Source organism: Bombyx mandarina, chromosome 15 (assembly GCF_030267445.1).
Source record: "Bombyx mandarina strain Sakado chromosome 15, ASM3026744v2".
Classification (NCBI taxonomy): Eukaryota; Metazoa; Arthropoda; class Insecta; order Lepidoptera; family Bombycidae; genus Bombyx; species Bombyx mandarina.
In genome coordinates this window covers 10,294,419-10,315,935 of record NC_143221.1, presented here as the reverse complement: position 1 = coordinate 10,315,935, position 21,517 = coordinate 10,294,419, and the positions used below count along the sequence as shown (strand labels likewise).

Here is a 21,517-nt window from a genome sequence, read left to right as displayed (position 1 = left end):
TGAGTCTGCGCGGGTAGGTACCACCACCCTGCTTATTTCTGCCGTGAAGCAGTAATGCGTTTCGGTTTGAAGGGTGGGGCAGACGTTGTAACTATACTGAGACCTTAGAACTTATATCTGTGGGCTCCAGTAACCACTTAACACCAGGTGGGCTGTGAGCTCGTCCATCCATCTAAGAAATAAAAAAAGGTACTTATTTGTTATGAAAAAAATTTATTGAATTATTTTTTTGGCAGTTCGTCAGTAAGTCCTCTTCGTGTAGCATCCCCGGTGGCGTCGTGTGCGTCAAGCGCTCGTAGTAGCGCGGCGGGGGGTGGAGGTGGGGGTGCGGGAGGGGGTGCTCCCCGCGCATTCATCGACTCTCATGAGGTGCTCGAGAGTGAGATTAAGCGACTGCGCGAGCGACTCTACACTGTCGAAACCGAAAATGCCGCAATGTCCGCGAAGCTGAGCCAGCAGCAGTGGGAAGTTGACCAAAGGTGACATGCTGTACCATCATAGTTAATTTAATTTTTTTATTGCCCTTAAAAACTATGTTGAATACAAAAAAATGCTAAATAGAATAGGCCGATTCCCATAATATTGAACTCTGCCATTTGATTTTAAAACTAATCACCTTAGCACGATATTAAAAAAACTTTTAACTATCCCACCGACAGACTATGATTACAAATCATATTATCTTTACATATTTAAGTTTGAATGCGAAATAAGTTGCGTAAGAAAAAAGTAACAGTGTAGTTACAATTGTGGGGTCTACGATCGATTTAGATTGTTATTGTAACGGCGATGTATGAAATATCCTTTCTTTTAATTTTAGAGTTTCAGAGTTTTTATCTATACTAATATTATAAAGAGGAAAGATTTGTTTGTTTGTTTTGAATAGGCTCCGAAACTACTGGACCGATTTGAAAAATTCTTTTTCCATTAGAAGCCGACATTGTCCCTGGTGCACATAGGCTACTTTTTTTTATTTTTTAAAATTTTTTTTTTTGGTTTCATGTGTGTTTTAATGTTTCCGAAGCGAAGCGAGGGCGGGTCGCTAGTTTTCATTATAAGGGAAAACCACTTCTTCGTGGAATAGCACAGGATGTGTCTCTTCTGAAACCAGTAATTTCTATGCATTTGTTGGGGAAAAATAATACTGTGGTGTAGTTTTAGTTTTTATTGAAAACTTTCTCATGGCTAATGATCAAAAACATTCGCTACTCCCCGTGGTTTCAGACATTTGAGATAATTCCATAGTCTTTAAAATTAGTTAATAACAGAAAAAAGGGTAAAAAATGCACTTCAACAACAAAACAAAACTAAAATTGCTATTTTTGATTTTCCGTAATGCTTTTTAACAAATTTTCAAGGTAATTCGGCGTTTTAATACTGGTTGAGATTGCATCGAAAGATTTCGATAGTTAAATCCATACAGGTCAAGCTAAGAATAAAAACGCGTTAAAGATCACCCAGCGTAATCATTTCACTAGAAAACTGTGTGATCATGTAGAAAAAACGTAGTACATCACTTTTATATAAACCGCTTCTATCAATTTCCTCTTTCATCCATTTGGATATGCTTTATGTTAAGTAGTTATCTTAGCCCATAGATATCCCAACGTGGATATCGCCACCCACTTAGAGACCTATGGTCGAAGTTTCAATTACATCGTCACAGCCATTGTACGTTTGAAACCAAATCTGTATTTTGTAATAGAAAGTTTCCGGGCCGTTGGGAACTTTAAGCATTCAATAATCATTCAGAATTAGTGGTCTCCCATACGATAGGTTGCAAGAAATAGAGATGCAGATCTGCGGCGGGAGCTCGCTGAGCTCTCAGGAGGAGAACGAGAGGAACCGGGAGAGCATTATTTAACAGCGCGCCTCCGCCGAGCGAGGGTTGCCGCCCCCCGCACTCCGCCTGTCCGCCGTCTACTGACAAGCGTCTACATATTCACACATGGGAAGTTTCAATACGAATTAACTTTATCAAATTTATATATACCTAGTATATACGACTCGCTGGTATTTGACGAGCGTCGTGGAGTGAGATTTTGTCGAGACAATATTATTATTATTATTATCTTAAATAGTTAGGTACGTCGAAGTGTTCTAGAGTGCGCGAGTGAGTTCGGGCGGCGCCACGTCTCAGGCCGTACTGTTTACACTCAATGTTCATCGGTTACGTTGTCCTAAAGGATGCTATTGTGTTTCCTTGGCGGAATGTAATGATGCGTTGTTTATAGATTGATTAATAATACATTGGGATCGTTGTAAATGTCGATAGATACGTTTTGTAATGTTAATTATACGTTTTGTTTTCGCTGACGGTTCGTAAATACGTCGTTACTATGTTTTCATGGTGAGTTTGAACAAATTGTGTACAAACGTTTGTCGTATACCCCGTTGTATTTGATCCGGCACTGAGTGCCAAACGATAACGAGTGTTCGAATAAGATTTTCTTTAACACATAGAAAACGAATGGATATTTTCTTATCCGTAAATTTGAGCTTTAATTATTATAATATCCCGGAAGACTTGTAACATAATTGTATTTCACCTCATCTCTTTTTATTATGTTTACATACAAAAAAATACTAAGTTTTTTACAGTCTAGGGAATTAATTTTTTTGACGCCATTTTGTTTCCGTTTTTATTCCTGTGGATATTTATTACGACGAATATGGAACAATTTTGAACAAAGAAAAGATGTAAAATCGAAAATAATATAAATAATGTAATTTGTTACATATTTAATATTGATTATAAACATATTGTATTTTAAGGAGACGTAGCCAAAACTGGTGATTACGTCATTTTGGTAATTATAAAGATCACTACTGCCAAATAAGATTTAAGTAGGTAAAAATGGTTTGGATGTAAAATAATTAAACGATGATCAAATGTAAAACAGTTTTGTATTTGCATTCGTAATTACAAGTAATTTAATTTCGTGGCTTACGAATTTCAATATATTTTTTTGTGTAAAACGTTTTTAGGATATAAAAAAACTGTACCAAAAAATGTGAAAATTAAAATAAATTAATAATTCAACTCTAAACAAATTGTAAATACTTATTATAGTATATATGTATGTATGATGCGTGTTTTTAAGCTGTTTTCACGAGACTACAGTTGTTGTTTTGAGAAGGAAATCTATGAAGGCTAATAAGGACGGGAGCGAGCGTCGGTGAGTCCTCATTTGTTTTAAAAATCAAGACCAGCAGTTTATATACAAGTTGTACAATAAACACGAAATGTATAAAATAAGGAGAATATATATATATATATATAATAATTATTATTAAAATAGGATGATTTGTTATAGCTTTGATTTAAATTGCAGTTTTAGAATTTTAATCTCAATTTTATGAATATTGTTTTGTACTTAATCATATAATATTATAATGGAAACATGTGCCAAAATATGCATGCCAATTTAATTTTTGTATTTGTTTGTATTTTTATCAATGAATTTAAATAGAGAAGCATTTTTTATGATGCGTAGTTCGCGACACTTGTGAGATATTCAAACTTTAGTTTGTTAAACCACCGATTTATTTACCGGTTAATTTTAACAATTGATTAATATCATATTATTGTTTCATGATTAAACTTATACCGAGAGCATGTTTGGTTTCCATCAACAAACTTTTTTGCCTCACAATACATACTTGAAAGAACAGAAATAAATATGTGTCGATTCTTTATGTTTCAGAGATAAATAGATAGGCGATAAAAATTTGAACTGTAAATAAAATATTTATTTATTGTTATTATATTCAATAAAATTTTCTTCTTACATATTTCACGATTATAAATGGTAAGAGAGATGCATGATGCGTTTTAAATAATGTTTAATGAAAAACGCAAGCGCTTTTATTGTAATCAGTAGATTTATAATTCTTCCGGAAACACAAACCGATATGAGAATGAAAATGTACAATACTTAGAAAATTCATAGTTTTATAATTGCGTAAATTAATTGTTAAGTGATCGTTGATTACATTAATTGGGTTTTACTTAACATAACACGTATCAAATTCAAAGTGAATTGATTAAAATGAATGTTACGAAATATTATAACCCGTAAATACTTTTGTTGCAATCCACTGTAACTTTTCATTCTCACGGTTAACAAGAGCTCAGTACAATTGAGCGCAACGGACTGCAATTGATTTCGTAACATTATAATAAGTAACATTTCTTTGACTTACGAGAGGGAAGCAGAGGGAAGTTGTTCACGTATGATCGGAGCGAATCTGTAGTTTTGCAGTACCCGGCTTGTGCATCTTTAAATCGGGAGTTTAATTATGTACCTATCGCACATGATTAATTTTATTGTTAATAAAAAGGTCATGATAATATGAATTGATGTTTTTATTATATAACTAGCTGACCCGGCAGACTTCGTAGTGCCTCAATCGATAAATAAAAGACCTAAACTTGATTTAATTCCGAGAATTTTCATATTTTTCTAACTTTTAAACCTTCTCTGTTTCATTCTCAATTCATTCTGATTTGTTTCGTGGACCCCTTTTAAGAAGCATATCTCTCCACTACTGTAGATTGGCCATCAATAAAGGAAACTTGTCTTTGTATGTCATCAAGAAAGAAACAGCTGCTCTTCGCTAGCGATTCCTCATACTTATTCATGACTTTCTCGTCTTTTGCCTTAAGTCAACTACTAGTAGAATGAAATGGGATGTCAACATAAATCAAAGAAATGTGATAAGAGACACAGTAACTATTTAACAAACAAAAAAATATGCATATGATACTACGAGTATATTACAAATAAATTAATACACATAATATATATTATGATTATTTATTAAATGAACAACAGAATAATTTCTGGTAGTGATTACGTGACACCGTTATAAATTGATTGAATTTGAATGAAAAAAGATGGAAATGAAATTTTATACTGTCGTGAATATCATAATGCAGTAAGCTTTATAGATTTCAAACAGTAATTAATATAGCTTTTTAATAAAAAGAGAAAAAGGGATTGAAGCTAAAATGTTTGGATAGTTCGTGGGTAATTAGTGGTAGGCTAAAATGTCAATTATTATCACGGTTTGTATCACGGTTATTATCACGGTAGCGAGCCTTTCGCTAATAAAATCTAAGCTTTGACCTCGTGTCTTAAGGTAGGCAGCGGCATTTAAGTTGTGATGCTTATGGATACCGGTAACCACTTAACCTCGGGTTGCGCGAGAACTTTCATTTAAAAATGTAATGGAAATAAAAATCGGCTTTATGAATTACATTTAACTTTCGTATACCGTAACATGCGATGTTGTTCAATGACGGTATTAAGTCGCGTGCGGCTAATTTTGGCGAATACGGGTGTGCGCCCCAGGTCACCTCAATCTACCACTACTGTCTGCTACTATAACTTGTCCATAATAATAGTGTCCTAGCCTATTACATTACTGAGCCCTCCGACAAATACCCATCGTGATAAGCGAATTCCATGCATTCCATTCGAGTAGGACATAAGCCAATATCCTCCTCCTCCTCGCGTCGTTTCCTCACTGCTGAGGGTTGTGACCTTTATAATTCGACATGATTTTACTCCTTGTGATGTCCCGCCAGCGCCTCCGATCATTGGCCGCATGAAGCCAATATAGTCACATTAAAACGTTGTTTTATAGAAAACGTCATTTACTTGTTCTATGAATAACGTAGCTCTTTTTTTTATAGCTTAGGTGGATGGATGCGTTCACAGCTTAAGTGGTTATTGGAGCCCATATACATCTACAAAAATGCTACGTAAATGCCGCCACCCACCTTGAGATATGAGTTTTAAGGTCTCAGTATAGTTATATACAACGGCTGCACGGCCCTTCAAACCGAAATGCATTACCTACTGCTTCACGGCAGAAATAGAATACCTACCGGTGCGAACTCACAAGAGGTCCTACCACCTACCACACAGATAGACTGGTATTCGAATATAGTGTGTTACAACCGGGCGAGATACATTCACAGAAATGGAACACTCTTGAGAGAGCGCCTACTTTGTAAGGTTACCGGGACTCCGTATCTTACTTAATATTTTATTTTACTCTGACGCACAAGCAGCTTCGCGGTCGGGTTTCTGCTTTGATGCTCTAATTTTATTTATGCAGTTTATATTACTTCGTGAATCCGTTACTAACAATGTACACCGCGGTAGCACTCTGCTGAATTAGCACTTTTGGTCAATGGTTTTTCGCATTAATTTTAGTAGGTATTTAAAAAAATACGCTCGACAAAAAATATTTCGAACATTTACTTTTTAGTAATTCTGTTCATAGAATGAGAAGTGAAAATAAATAGTACAAATTCTCGATTGATTAAAACGAAAAAAATAATGTTTATTTTCATTCAATTTAGTTCCATTATTTTTTTTGACATTGTTAACCGTCAATCATACACCGCTCCTGATGATAAGTAGTTAGACCATTGCACATGGACATTATCTGTGACAGTAGCACAGAGAATCCATTACCTAAAATTGTGTTTAAAATGTCTGATGAAACAGGAGCAGTTCTTTTGACAGTAATTAATGACGGCTGTGCGGTAATTCCACAAATTGGTTTTGTGCAATGCTACCAAGTAATTATCGAGAAATATGTTCTTCGATTTCAAGAAATTTAATTTGCCTGCGTACTTTTCAAATGGGAGCGCCGTGGTTGCATCTCGTACGTTTTTAGATTTTTTCAGTTAAAGTTTTTAATTCGTATTTTATGGTTAGTAAATTTTTTTAGTTCAAATTATACTTTATCGCAGTATTTGCTCTGAGTACCACAATAAAACGAGTTAGAATGAAAGCAGCTGTATAAATATAGATTCAAGAAACAACACCGTCTACATTTTTATTTCTACCCTTTGAACTGCATAAAGGTCAAAGGTTTTTACTGGTGGTAGGACCTCTTGTGAGTCCACGCGGGTAGGTACCACCACCCTGCCTATTTCTGCCGTGAAGCAGTAATGCGTTTCGGTTTGAAGGGTGGGGCAGCCGTTGTAACTATACTTGAGACCTTAGAACTTATATCTCAAGGTGGGTGGCGCATTTACGTTGTAGATGTCTATGGGCTCCAGTAACCACTTAACTCCAGGTGGGCTGTGAGCTCGTCCACCCATCTAAGCAATAAAAAAAAGGTAAGATTTTGACCAGAAGAATGAAGACGAAAAAAAAATCTAATTCCGAACTCGTTTGCAAAGCCATCAATATTATTCGGTACACAATAAAAACCGGGTCCCGAAGCCGTCAGACGTGGGTCGAGTCTCCAAGGAGGCGCATCCACAAGTTCCGATGATCCAATTACAGGCCATTGAACGTGATTACACCCCAATCTTGTTTGTTCCTTCAACACCTTACGTGTTACGAGCCAACAAAAACCTATAGAGTCAGCGCCGAATTAATCCGTCTCGGCAAACTAAACTCACGTAACACAACGACGCCGCGCCGGGTTGCTAGTCCACGAGCACATCGTTTGTTACATACGGACTTATTTGAATTATTACTGCAGTGTAACTCGAACGTGCTATGTTCTTCGCTGTAGATTCATTATTTTTAAAATAACATAGTGTTTCCGATTCTCCTTACGGTAGGTGGTTACTTCTGCCCAATGATAATACAATTTGCGTGCCGCAATTCAGCTTCAAACACGAGATCTAAGTCACGATCTAATTTGATGACGTTCCGCTCATCACACTGGAATGCATGACGGAATCCGCGGCAGAAATAGGTAAGACTATTAAAAATAAATCTTACAACAAATAATATAAAAATCGAATGCTTTAATTAAATTAGCAATTTAATTGACGCTCACAATCGGTATACACAGAATACCGGAGCAGACGCGGTGTAATCACCGAGGTGGTTTTATTTCACTTGCCGCCATTGAAAATCCATTAAAATTTTAATTCGTTCGCTGGGGGAGCGAGCGAAAACGTCGTAATAAAGCAGTAAAAAATCTTATCCAAACAAGATTCTACGAAGTAACTCTCTACAAACTAATGCTTTTGCAAATACTGTTTATAATCTGCAGTACCTTTTCGCTTCATGAATATTTTAAGAGCACTGAGTGAAGAAGTATTTCAAAGATGCTTAAACAGGATATGAATCGAAGCTACACTCTCAAACCAGATTAATTTTATTCGTGCTATAGCCGTGACTTTCGGATTTATCGCCTAAGTACAAGTTAATCATTTAGTGCCGCAACTTTGTGATATCTTTTTGGAAATAGAATAAGTTTTGTAATGTTAAATATTTCATTATTTAAACATTTTTATTTATTGTTAAGATAGGTGGACGACTTCGCTGCCCATCTGGTATTAAATGGTTACCGAAGCCCATAGACATCAACAACGTAAAAGCCGCCACCCATCTCGAGATATAAGTATTAAGAGTCTTTTTTTACAGTACAAAGGTTGCCCCGCCTTTCAAACCGAACCGTATTACTGCTTCACTACACTTCACTTCATTTCACGCTACTGGTGGTGGAATCTACCCGTGCGGGCCCTAGCACCAGTAAAATATGTTCACGTTTTACTGTTAAGCGCTTATTATCTGAGTTTATAGCAACGTAAAGTGGCCACTATGGCAGCAGTGGCCACCATACTATTGAGGCTTCGAACTCAATAGTATTTCACAGATTCTGTTCCTTTAGACCAGCCACGTTACTTTTTTTTATTGCTTAGATGGGTGGACGAGCTCACAGCCTACCTGGTGTTAAGTGGTCTGTGGAGCCCATAGACATCTACAACGTAAAAGCGCCACTCACCTTGAGATATAAGTTCTAAGATCTCAGTATAGTTACAACGGCTGCCCCACCTTTCAAACCGATACGCATTACTGCTTCTCGGCAGAAATAGGCGGGGTGGTGGTATCTACCCGTGCGGACTCACAAGAGGTCCTACTACCAGTAAAAACTTACTATTGGTAACTGGTGGGAAACTAAGAGGCGAGCACGAATGACTATCGAAAAAGTATTCGTATCAATATCGAGAAAAAATGTATACGATTTAAAAAGCGCCCCTACGGTCCGTAAAAATAATTAACTTCAGCAGCACGAATGAATTTTCTTACTTTCGATTCGCAATCGAGTTATCACGTTCTCGAAACTCGAAACTTATAGTCATAATCGAGAACACGAAAATTGTTCGGTAACGTAAATCTCGAAGGCTGGCTATCAAGTACTACAATCTAATGTAATGATCCGTTTTGGTATCGAGGACATTTCGATATATTTTCGTGCTTGATGTACTTACTGTACGTGTTTACAATTCACGTTATCAACTTCATACAATTGCTTTAATTTGTGCAACAGCTATTTAGTCCATTTATGTACCGCTTCGAAATAATAAGCCTCACGTTAACCGGATAATTGTTGTTATTGGCTTATTGGACGGTACAGCGCCGACATGTTGAGTTGTTTTGCATGCTCGTAATTCGATTTAATCGCATTCACACACCGAAGTGGTTTCATTTGAACATTTTCCATTAATGTCATTTATTTATCAGTTAATGACGTATTTTTTTCTAAAAGTGAATATTGAACTGTCGAATACAATTTAACTTTTTTATTAAAATATCAGTAGGGTGTTTTCTAAGCCCGCACTGATTGGTACCTACCATCATCTTGTTTATTTTTGTCGCAAAGCAGATGCATTTCAATTTGGGAAATGGGTAAGACGTTATAATTGACACTTTAATCTCATGTCTCAACGCGTGCTGCGCCATTCACGTTGTGGTGTCTATGGGCTTTGATAACCACTTTTGACCTCATCCTCTTTTATTACTCATCGGTTCAGTAAATAAACAATATATATTATGTACAAATCATTTAAAAACTATAAAAAATATCTAAACAATAAACCGAACTAACAAATAATTTCATTCATCATTTCATATTTTTTATTAACCTGTTGATACTGATCAGTTTATTATTTGCATGCAGCAGAGATGCGAATGTTGCGATGGATGTGTGCAGTAACGAGAATGGATATAATACGGAATGAATATGTTAGAGGAAGTCTGAAAGTGGCACCTGTGACAGAGAAGCTGAGAAGTGCGCGTTTGGGATGGTATGGACATGTGATGAGACGAAATGAGAATGAGGTTGGTAAGAGAATGTTAACTATGAATGGAGAAGGAAGGATATAGAGAAAGAGATGGACCTAAGAAGAAATGGATGCATTGCGTGAAAGACGATACGGGTCAGAGGGGAGTGAGCGAAGAAATGGTATATGATAGAAGAGTATGGAAGGCGAAAGCATGTTGCGCCGACCCCAGGTGACTGGGAGAAGGGCAGGATAATGATGATAATGATGACGGCTGATCAGTTTATTAGACCGAGCTATGAAATTGTTATATTTTCATCGGTCCTTGATGCGCTTGCAAATTTTCAAAGAAATCAAACTTTCTTATTGGTGAAAATGATGTTCAAAGATTCCGTTCGATCCAAATATACATGCCAAGATAATCAAAGCGTTTTAAAAAGAGATCTCTTTTGAAACACGTTTTTGATATTCAGTATTATTTTTACATAAACTGAATAGAGCGCGTGCTTCTTAGCATTTTGCGGGTTGAGGCTGCAGTAAAAATAAATAGGGCTTGAAAGGGCGGGTGAAGTGACGTCATAGCTAGCACGTGTTATATTTAGTTCTTACTCGGGAACCCCTTTCAACATTTTGCTTTCTAGCGAAATACACTAATGAAAAACAGTATATTTATTATTAGTCACCTTTTTTTTCGTAATTCTTTTCGAATGAATGAAACTTGTAAGTACACGAGAACAGAACTTCAAGTTCATTTGAATCACGGCTGGTCTTCCCTCAAACGTAATCGCATTTTTTTTATTGTCCTTGTAGGCAGACGGGCATACAGCCCAACTGATTGTGAATGGTTACCGTCGCCCATGGACTTCAGCAATCCCAGGGACAGAGCCAAGCCGCTGCCTACAGCATAGTTGCTTCGTGTTCATCTGCCATACAACTGAATCATAGAACAAGGCCCGCTAGTAGCATTGAAAATAAGATTTAAAGAGATAGTGGATAAGCACCTTGGATGTATAGTGGTATTTAGCCTTCGAAGGCAATCGTTCACGCAGTCTACCTGATGATTACCGATGCACGTGGAGATAAGCAATGCTAAAGAGTATGGCTGAGACGCTGGCTGCTACTTAGGACTTTACCTTACCTTTCAAACCTCAGATAGTAGGGAAAAAGTGATGTTAGCTTGCAGACGTCGGCATTCCACGCCGGTGTCATCTGATTGCATTGAAATAGCTGGAATCTTCTGACCTGTTGTTCTATAACGTTAGTTTTTTTTTTATTGATTAGATGGGTGGACGAGCTCACAACCCCCTGGTGTTAAGTGGTTACTGGAGCCCATAGACATCTACAAATACGTCTTGTAAATTTACATTTGTTCTGTATATACCATACATTCGACCTGACGGTCAGCACTTACCATTGTTTATTGACGACAGCAACGCCTGGGACAAAGCGAAACCGCTGCCTATAATAATAACCTATTGAATTATTTGTGAATCATTGTGTGGAGATAGAATGCACAAATACACAGGCGGTCAGACACAAAAGTTGTTCAGGTTTCATTTTTAAGGAAGTTTATAATACACCAGCGACCCGCTCTCGCTTCGCCTCAGAAACAATAAATTTTATTACTGACTATCGACCCGCCCTCGCTTCGCTTCGGAAACAATAAACTTTAATATTGATAGCTGTCCCGTGATGTTACCCGCGGTTATTGTCGTACCGCGGGTGAAGCCGGGGGGCGAAGCTAGTCTAAAAAAAGTAGCCTAAGTTACTCCTTATATCATCAGCTACCTGTTAGTGAAAGTCTCATCAAAATCGGTCCAGCCGTTCCAGAGATTAGTCGGAACAAACAGACAGACAGACATGTAGACAGACAAACAGATAAAAAATATTTGCTATATATAATGTAGTATACATACTTACGCATTTAGTAAAAACTGGTTATTTTATTATTACAAACAGACACTCCAATTTTATTTATTTGTATAGATTTAGATTGAGAATATGTAATTATAATTTATTTTTTAATATACGAATACGACGAATAGGAATTATACGAGTCACTTTTAATCGAAAAATGATAAACGCATTTTGGTAAGCGCTTTTCACTACTCTATTGAAATTTTCAATGGCGATTCGACAACATGAAGCTGTAATTGGCATGATGAGTATTTTGAATGACAATAATTTGTTGATTCTCGCAAACGCTTAATATCAGATCGGTCGTAAGATCTCTTGTTCGTCCATGTTATCATGTATATGGTAAAAATCTACTTCGCAAAAAAAGATTTGAGTAGCTTACGTTTTTCATTATTATAAATTTTCTGTTGAGTTGACAGCTGATAGAAGAGAATGGAAGGGAAAAATTCACTGTGCCGACCCCACGTAGTGGGATAAGGTGGAGAAAAAGAAGATAAATTTTCTGTTGAGAAATTTTCTATGAAAAAATAATTGTATGTAGTTTAACCTTATTCTCAAAATTTCAACAGAAATAAAAGTTACTATATTTACTAATGATCACTGTTGAAGCTGGAAAGGCGGGAGCCTTTCAGGATCATTTAAATTACCCGCAATCTCTCAATATCAATAACTAATAATTATTAAGGCAAAATTTGAAAACACATATTGCTTCCGTCTACAAGTGTGGGTTTTCATAAAAAACACAATACTTTTTATCAGTAAGAGAAATTACACTCGCTACCTCTTTAAGAGGGTCATTAGCTTAGTGGAACGTGGGCAGAGGGCGGGTGGCGGACAAATCGACAACATTTACAATGTGGTCAGCCGCCAGCTACGGGCCAAGCTAATGGACCGGATTCATATCAAATTGCTGCCTTTTGTCTCTAACACGCTTTTCACCTATGCAACTAGATCTTTATAACATGCTACTACTATCAAAAAGGATATCATGAGTTGTGTAAAATTGATTTAATTGGCTTCATTATTAAGTGCCGTGAAGGCCACTTAAATCGTAATGTAACCATGCATGGCTTTGAAGAGTGTGACAGGCGACAGTGCGTTAAGCTTTGATCCTTTGTCTCTGGATCAGTTTCGACATTACGCCTATGAGTTATGGTGCCCATTTAATTCCAGGTATGTCGTGAACTCATCTGCTCATCCACAGCAAAAAAAACATTTGTACCTGGATCAGTTTCGACATTACGTCTATGAGTTATGGTGCCCATTTAATTCCAGGTACGTCGTGAACTCATCTGCTCATCCACAACAAAAAAAACATTTGTACGTAAAAAAATGCGGTAAGCATTGAACAAAAATAACACTAGTAAAAGTTTAAATGATGATAAAACAGTAATTTTTCATCGCAGTGTGTCAACGTTAAAAGTTTTATCAAAAAAAAAAATGTCGTTCGTACCCCAATGCGCTTGAACCCGTGGAGCGTTTATTTTTAATTGCGTTTTTGCAAAGTTTTGTCACAACTCCAGTCCCCAAGCCGCGCGATAACCAACGGAACTTTTGATGTTTTAATATTATAACGGTGAATAAATTATGAAAATTGGGATCATGAGATTTGATTCACCTCCTAAAATAATTGAAACTGTATTTATTATACTGGCTGGGCACAAAAGTGTTTTGTTTTCTGAGAAATTACTGATTAGGTGAACCTACCAAGTGACGCAATATTCGTAATCAAGTGGGTAGTAGGAATTCGAAGACAAAGAAAAATGATGAGTGTAATTTCAAGTTATGATAAAATAGCTTAGACCAATAGGTACTGAACTATTGAAATTAGTTTTAAACTGGCCATTCGTTGGAGTTGCCATGGAGCATTGCCTATTGAATTATTGTTTTTTTCTAATTTGGAGAAGTAGTAATATCTGTAGTTTAGAGTTCCGAGCAAATAAACACAGTCACTGTATCACTATTGCCTTATCACTTTTTTCAATTCGTGTTATTGGTAGCCTGAAGATTGGTATCGATCAGTGGTTTTCTGTGTTCCACTTTATTTCTTCAGAACCTCGTCCCTGATATTTAAATTTATTTTTAAGAAATTATTTTTTCTTTTATATAGAAAATGTATTTTAATTTATACAGAAGCTTAATTATTGAATTTTCTAATACACACGCTAATACATTATGAAGCAGCAATATTTAGTGAGATTTCAAAATGTACTTGTCATCAAAATAAAATGTTCGAAATTGAATTTAGGTGGGATTGCTTTTTGGATTGTTATGAATCAAATAAATGATGTTATTAATTTTACACAGCTCATTAAATTTACGATTTGTTTGGTGATGTTATTCTTTATCTCGTTAGCGTTGAATTTTTTTTTTTTTCCTACCTAAACTGGTAGCTTGGAGCGGCTATTCCAGCGTAACCGTAACTAGTAGGTGAGCTGACGGGGCTCAAACCTGACGACGATGCTAACACGCACCCTAGCAAGAGTCGTACTTCGCAGAATCTACCATCGGATCGGAATCGCGACCCACTGAGAAGATCCGGCGAGAAACTCAGTGGGCTGTGTCTGAGAGTTAATTTACTCGTCGAGCCCTTCGTCGCAAGCGACGGGTTCGACGAGAACGGTGACCGGTGCTTGAAGTACCTAGAAGCACTGTTAGTGGATCGGGAGGATCTGAGATGACGTGTTTTGGGCGACGTCGACTGCTTTCCATTCTGTCCGCAGGATCGGGAATGTAGTTACCGGCGGCCACGATGAGAGGGTTCTCGTGTCGTGCCGCTTTATCGAAGTGGTGAATTAAATTACAAATAAATACATACAATGCATCGCCTTTATTTGTTGGAAAGTTTCACGGTGTTATGCGATCTTTCGTATAATCCTATTACTTTTTGGAAATTATTTACATGTACATTACAATTGTATTTATTATTGTTAAGCGCTTTGAATTTTCTATGAAATCCTCACGTCGAGAATCTTACGTTGATAATCCTCAATGCTAAGTAAGGTTCGTGGCCTCTTTTGTGGACTATTTTGTTCCAGCTCAGTCTATCCTTGGCTGTCCTCGGCTGCGTGAATGGCATCCTGAACGTAAATATCCTAAATGTACCTACCATGTATTTATACTAATTTTATCTTATTTTTGAGCAATTTCAGTAAAATCACCGAGCGTAAAAAGCTATCACAAAATCTTCAAGTCTTATTTATCATTTATCTAGCAAATTGTTGAATTTCGAGTGTAAATAACACTGTTCGGCGAGGTCGGGAGCCGCGTAGATTGCTTTGTAATGTTTTGTTTTAAGTAAAACATATTGCTAAGTGAAACAAAGCACGTAACTGTAAATAATTCATTACATGGATGCAGTAAACGTACGCGGTTACCGTACTAATAGAGGGGAAATAAAATTTCGATCGTTACTTTATTTGTTCATTCGGAAGAAACACCTGCCCCGGCTTCACGTTCGAGTGGTTCTCGTTTAACTAACTCGAAACCCTTCTCCGTAGGTTCAAATTACAATTGTAAAAACGTTTTTATTTAAGCCGCGTTATAATAACTAAGCAATTAAACACCGCATCTGCAACGTAAACAGTTTATTTAAAGTCTTAAATTATTATGTGATAGATAACTTGTTATGGTACATAATCTACGAAAAGTCGAAGCAGCAATACACAGCATAAGTATATAGTCTTGGTAAGGTTTGAAAGTGTTTTTTTTCTTTCGGTTTTTTTAAATCGTTGATCCATTTTAGACCGTTACAGTTGCACATACGAACGGTTTCCGGAAAAACACATTTAAAAAAGCTTAGTGCTTTTTATTGATTTCTCGTTAGTCATAAAAACAGTGACCGAGATTCACTAGTTAATACCCGATTTTTACTTTTAATTTCAATTTCGGGTCTGCGGAGGGACTTCGGTTCCCTCTGTCTTTTATACCGTATGTTCCATGGGGAGTGCTCTGAGGAATTGTTCGAGATGATACCAGCATCTCGTTTTTACCATCGCACCGCCCGCCACCGGAGTAGAGTTCATCCATACTACCTGGAGCCACTGCGATCATCCACAGTGCGTTTCCAGAGATCTTTTTTGCCACGTACCATCCGGCTATGGAATGAGCTCCCCTCCTCGGTGTTTCCCGAGCGCTATGACATGTCCTTCTTCAAACGAGGCTTGTGGAGAGTATTAAGCGGTAGGCAGCGGCCTGGCTCTGCCCCTGGCATTGCTGAAGTCCATGGGCGACGGTAACCACTCACCATCAGGTGGGCCGTGTGCCCGTCTGCCTACAAAGGCAATAAAAAAAAAAAAAATAACAGTTAATTTTGCCCCGACACAAAGTTGTAGAAAACTGTACAGCTCTGGGCACCCATTTTTTTAATTCAAACTATATATTTCAGGAGCGCGGGGCGTCCTCCAACCAGGTGGACCGACGGCTTAGTGCGCACGGCGGGAAGTCGTTGGATGCACAAGGCGGAGGACCGCGTTCTGTGGAAGTCATTGGGGAAGGCCTATGTCCAGCAGTGGGCAGATAAAGGCTGATGATGATGATGATATATATTTCTCGTTTGTTGCCAGAACAAAAAAACATTAGTGAAAAATTGTTAAAAAAAATCTCCTTTTCCTTGTATTTGAAATTGAAATTGGTTTAAAATGACATCCGATATTCTCGGTGTAACGTGTGAGAGTTCAACTGAGCGCAATGCGGTTGTGGTATTAGCACTTTCATCGCTTCAAATTGAAGGCAACTCCGAAACAACAGCGAACCCTACTCAAATTAATATCCAAACATTTGTTCATTTCGCAGCTTCTAAACAGTACCGTTTTATCGTTTAGTGAAACTGCATTAGCTGTAACGGGCTATTGCGTTCGTCTTACACAAAAATATATTCGACGAAAAGTTTTTCTGACTTTCCAGAAAAATTGTAAATAGAAAGCCGTATTGCAGTCAGATGTGTTCGTAATATAACTTACAATTTCCTTGCCGAATTTATGTGCAAACATCTTTCTTTATGTGTACGTTCATCTCGTACTGTATTTTTAAATCTTTCTAAAAGTTTTGTGTTTAAAATTTATTCATCGTATTTTATTTTAGCAAAAATTATTTCGAGTGTATGCGAACAATTTTTTTAACGCAGAAATTTATAGAAGCACTAACCGTACTCGCCCGTTTTACTGAGCATTTAAAATTAACATTATTATTTATTGTTATTATTATCAGGGAGTCCAACACTCATATAAATATTAGCCTATCCATTAAGTACATGTATTTTCTACATGAATACCAAGTTTCAAGTCAATCGGATGCATGGTTCAGTAGTTATAACGGAACATCCGTAAATACCACTGTAGATTTATTTACGTATTAGTATAGATATAGATTTGAAAGCTACGGCTTATTGAAACTTCGACAGTCACATAATAATAGGTCAGCTGATGATGCTGATGTATTGAACGAAAAGTATTAATATGTAATCGAATTCATCGTATTATTTAGAATCTCATTCCAGTTCTGGTTGATTTATAACGAACGGTTGAGTCGTCCACCAATTCTACTTCTTGATTAATTACGTGGACTGGTCGTCCGTGAGAAAACTATCGTTCCATTTCTGTCATTTCCGATCACTGTGGTTTCTGTATTAAATACCATAATAGCTTTAGGTGGCTACTTTCTTTTGTTTTTATTTAAAAGGGACGAATATTATATTTTCTGAAGCTACAATATGTGTTTGCGATTTTTTATCGATATCACCGTGCCACATGTTGCAGGTTCATATCCTTGTCGCAGCCAGCATTTGGTATTTAGCCTCTGGGTGTATTTGTTTTTTTCTCTCTCTCATACGAAATCGTGGTGTAAGGGATAGGACGGCCGATATAGTCGTACCAAGCGATGCGATTATGCCCGTGTTCATATCCCGCAAGTAGATACTAATCTATATAATATATAAGTATATAAATGAATTGCTGTTCGCTAGTCTCGCTAAAACCCGAGAACGGCTAGATCGGTTTGGCTAATTTTGGTCTTGAATTATTTGTGGAAGTCCAGAGAAGGTTCAAAAGGTAGATAAATATGAAAATGCTCGAATTTAAATAAAAAAATAACAATTTTGTTTTTCCTTTCATGTGTCCCCCGTCGACCGGTTTTCTTTTAATTGTTTTAAGTTTGTTTTATACAAAAGTTTAGGTCTTTTATTTATCGATTGAGGCACTACGAATATACTATTACTTGTCATTAAATACTAATCTAACATCTAACACATCTAACATCTTACTCAGAAATGGCTTCCATGGTGAAGGTTTAAAAATATCATATCGTAATACTGTACTGCGATAAATCAACTGCAAAATTATGATTTGCTGTCTATATCTGCCGCGACGCAGTTATACTTTCCGGTTTGAGGAGTGAGCAGTTATACTGCCTGGACTTTAGATCTCACATCTCAAGGTGAGCATCGGAATTTACTTTGAGATGAACTCCAATATCGATAGGTAGTGAAGGTAGGCACCTTTTTTATTGCTTAGATGGGTGAACGAGCTGCACAGCCCACCTGGTGTTTAGTGGTTACTGGAGCCCATAGACATCTACGACGTAAATGCGCCACCCACCTTGAGATATAGTTTTAAGGTCTCAGTATAGTTACAACGGCTGCCCCACCCTTCAAACCGAAACGCATTACTGCTTCACGGCAGAAATAGGCGGGGTGGTGGTACCTACCCGCGCGGACTCACAAGGGTCCTACCACCAGTAAACCTAGCCTGGCCTGGCCTGGCCTGGCCGTATTAGTTAATGAACAAGATTGTTTTCATTATCGAACAAGAACCGTTGTTAAATATTGATGAAGCTTGGTTATATATTGATCAAGCAAATCATAAAACAAAAGACAAATATGTAATAAATAAACAACAAATAAAAATCTTGAGGTGTTGGTGATTATTGTCGAAATATAATCATAAAACGAATACTAGTTATAATAAATTTAACACGCTGTGTTGGGAAATCTTGTTCAATTTCATAAATGTATTATAAGATGCGCGTAACCTACGTATTCCACGAGGGAGGCTGCGCGATACCAAAACAAAATTTTTGTGAACCGTAAATTTTCTTTAAGCCTTTCTTATGGCACGAGGCCAACACCGCCATGTGTTTCCGTAATTCCGCTCCATTCCATTCCTGTAAAATCATTAAAAACGCTTAAAGGTTTTAACAGTGCAAAAATTGTCTCTATTGGTTAAGTTTCTCAATGCAGGCTATTTATTCGTACTAAGTCGTCGTGGCCTAACGGATAAGACGTCCGATGCGTTCGTGTTGAGCGATGCACCGATGTTCGAATCTCAGGCGGGTACCAATTTTTCTAATTAAAGACGTACTCAACAAATGTTCACGATTGACTTCCACGGTGAAGGAATAACATCGTGTAATAAAAATGAAACCCGCAAAATTATAATTTGCGTAATTACTGGTGGTAGGACCTCTTTTGAGTCCGCGCGGGTGGGTACCACCCTCCTGCGTATTTCTACCGTGAAGCATTAATGCGTTTCGGTTTCAAGAGTGGGGCAGTTGTTGTAACTATACTGAGACCTTAGAACTTGTATCTCAAGGTGGGTGGCGCATTTACGTTGTGGATGTCTATGGGCTCCAGTAACCACTTAACACTAGGTGGGCTGTGAGCTCGTCCAACCATTTAAGCAATAAATAAAAAAATATTCTCTTCGAAAATTGAACCGAACTACCTAGACCGAAGTACACTTGCAGCTTATCAGTTCTAGATAAAATGACTGAGCGTGTTTTAGACGTTTTCAATAATGTTGGCTCAAGATCAAGGTGTCGTATCGTTTCTCTCTGTAGTTTTGAATTGTATTTTGTTAAACTAAAGAGAATGTTACATTGTTTGGTTTTAGTTTTTATACTGGTGGTGGGATCTCTTGTGAGTCCGCGCGGGTAGGTACCACCTTCCTGCCTATTTCTGCCGTGAAGCAGTAATACGTTTCGGTTTGAAGGGTAGGGCAGCCGTTGTAACTATACTGAGACCTTAAAACTATATCTCAAGGTGGGTGGTGTATTTACGTCGTAGATATCTATGGGCTCCAGTAACCACTTAACACCGGGTGGACTGTGAGCTCGTCCAATCATCCAGGCAATAAAAATAAAATAAAAGTTGCCGAGGTGTGGTTTTTGAAGGATTGGCTAATAGATGCCGTCGCGTGGGGTGCAACACAGGGCGCCGACACAAAACGTGTCTGCAGTCTAGACTTCAGTGGAACGTGCCTTACACATAACACGATGTAAACGTACTCATTTTTCATTGCTTATTTAAAGGGAGAAACAACGAATAAAATAAAATTAGAAATATAAACAAGGAATATGATACAACTATTGTTATCGGGTTCTTTTTATTTCGGAATATATTACTAATGTTTACTTGCAATGAGATTAAGACTTTTTACTTGCAATTGAGGACAGGAATGGAGGAACTTAGTCCTAACAAAAGTGCTCCGTAAAGGTCACGAACCTCAGCACTGAGGAATATGACGCACGGATGATTGCAATTTTTATTTTTGGTTCGCCTATAAAACATTTGTTGTTCTAATAATCATCTAACTAATGGTTTTGCAACGAATATACATTCGATTTATTTATTACTAGCGACCCGTCTTCGCTTCGCTTCGGAAACATTAAATTATATTATTGGTAGGCGAAGCCCGCCATGTTGCGCGCGGCACGACAATAACAGCGGGTGACGCCGCGGGCGAAGCTAGTCTAAAAAAGTAGCCTAAGTTACTCCTTATAACATCAGCTACCTTAAGCTCACTAATGTGAATGTCTCATCAAAATCGGTCCAGCCGTTCCAGAGATTAGCCGGAAGAAACAGACATATAGACAAAAATTGAAAAAAATGTTATTTTAGTGTATGTACCGTTTATATATTCATATGCATGTAGTAAAAAGCAGTTATTTCAATACAATACAAATACAAACAGACACTATTATTTTATTTATTTGTATGCCTAGATGTATAGATGTAAAAATGGAAATATGTTATACATAATTACATACATAATGTGCAGGTTATCTTTAAAGCTAACGTTTACGCACGCCAAATCTTTAAAGCGTTTAAAAGCTTTAAGGCGTTTGATTAGTAAAGAAGTTCGAAACATAATCTTTACTAACAAATCGCAAGCTTACGTTTATTTATTTGTTGCAAACAAAAATCATTAAATAACTACAACGTAATTTGTACATTTCAACATACAGTGGCTACATTGGGGAATTTCCACAATTTTCACAACGAATTCGAAAGGTCGAACCGTCATTAAAAGGGATAAAACGGGGAAGCGTCCATAAAGGGATGACCCGGAAGCGTTTTACTGATAGCCGGTGTTGTCATCGACACAGCGGTAGCTCGTCACTGTCCTGTGTTTCCTAATAATGTACTGTGCAACTCAATTAAGCCACAAACTGCGAGATTAAATCCTAAAGCTACATATGTACATCGTTATTTGGAACGTAGGACAATTATAAAGGCAAGAAGCGTTTTTTACCGGAATATTATGAGAATTATCG

The 21,517-nt window shown here is 37.3% G+C and overlaps 1 protein-coding gene across 10 annotated transcripts in view; it reads left to right on the top strand.

Moving 5' to 3' along the window:
* Positions 1–4,360, top strand: part of LOC114247968 (cyclic nucleotide-gated channel alpha-3) — a 113,247-nt gene extending 108,887 nt beyond the window's left edge. For all 10 annotated transcript variants that reach the window (XM_089732734.1, XM_089732728.1, XM_089732730.1 and 7 more), the window contains 2 exons: positions 237–479; positions 1,777–4,360. In XM_089732734.1, coding sequence (XP_089588860.1) covers positions 237–479; positions 1,777–1,864 — 331 coding nt within the window. In that variant the 3' untranslated portion in view covers positions 1,865–4,360. The remainder of the gene's footprint in view (positions 1–236; positions 480–1,776) is intronic.
* The last annotated feature ends 17,157 nt before the right edge of the window (positions 4,361–21,517 follow it).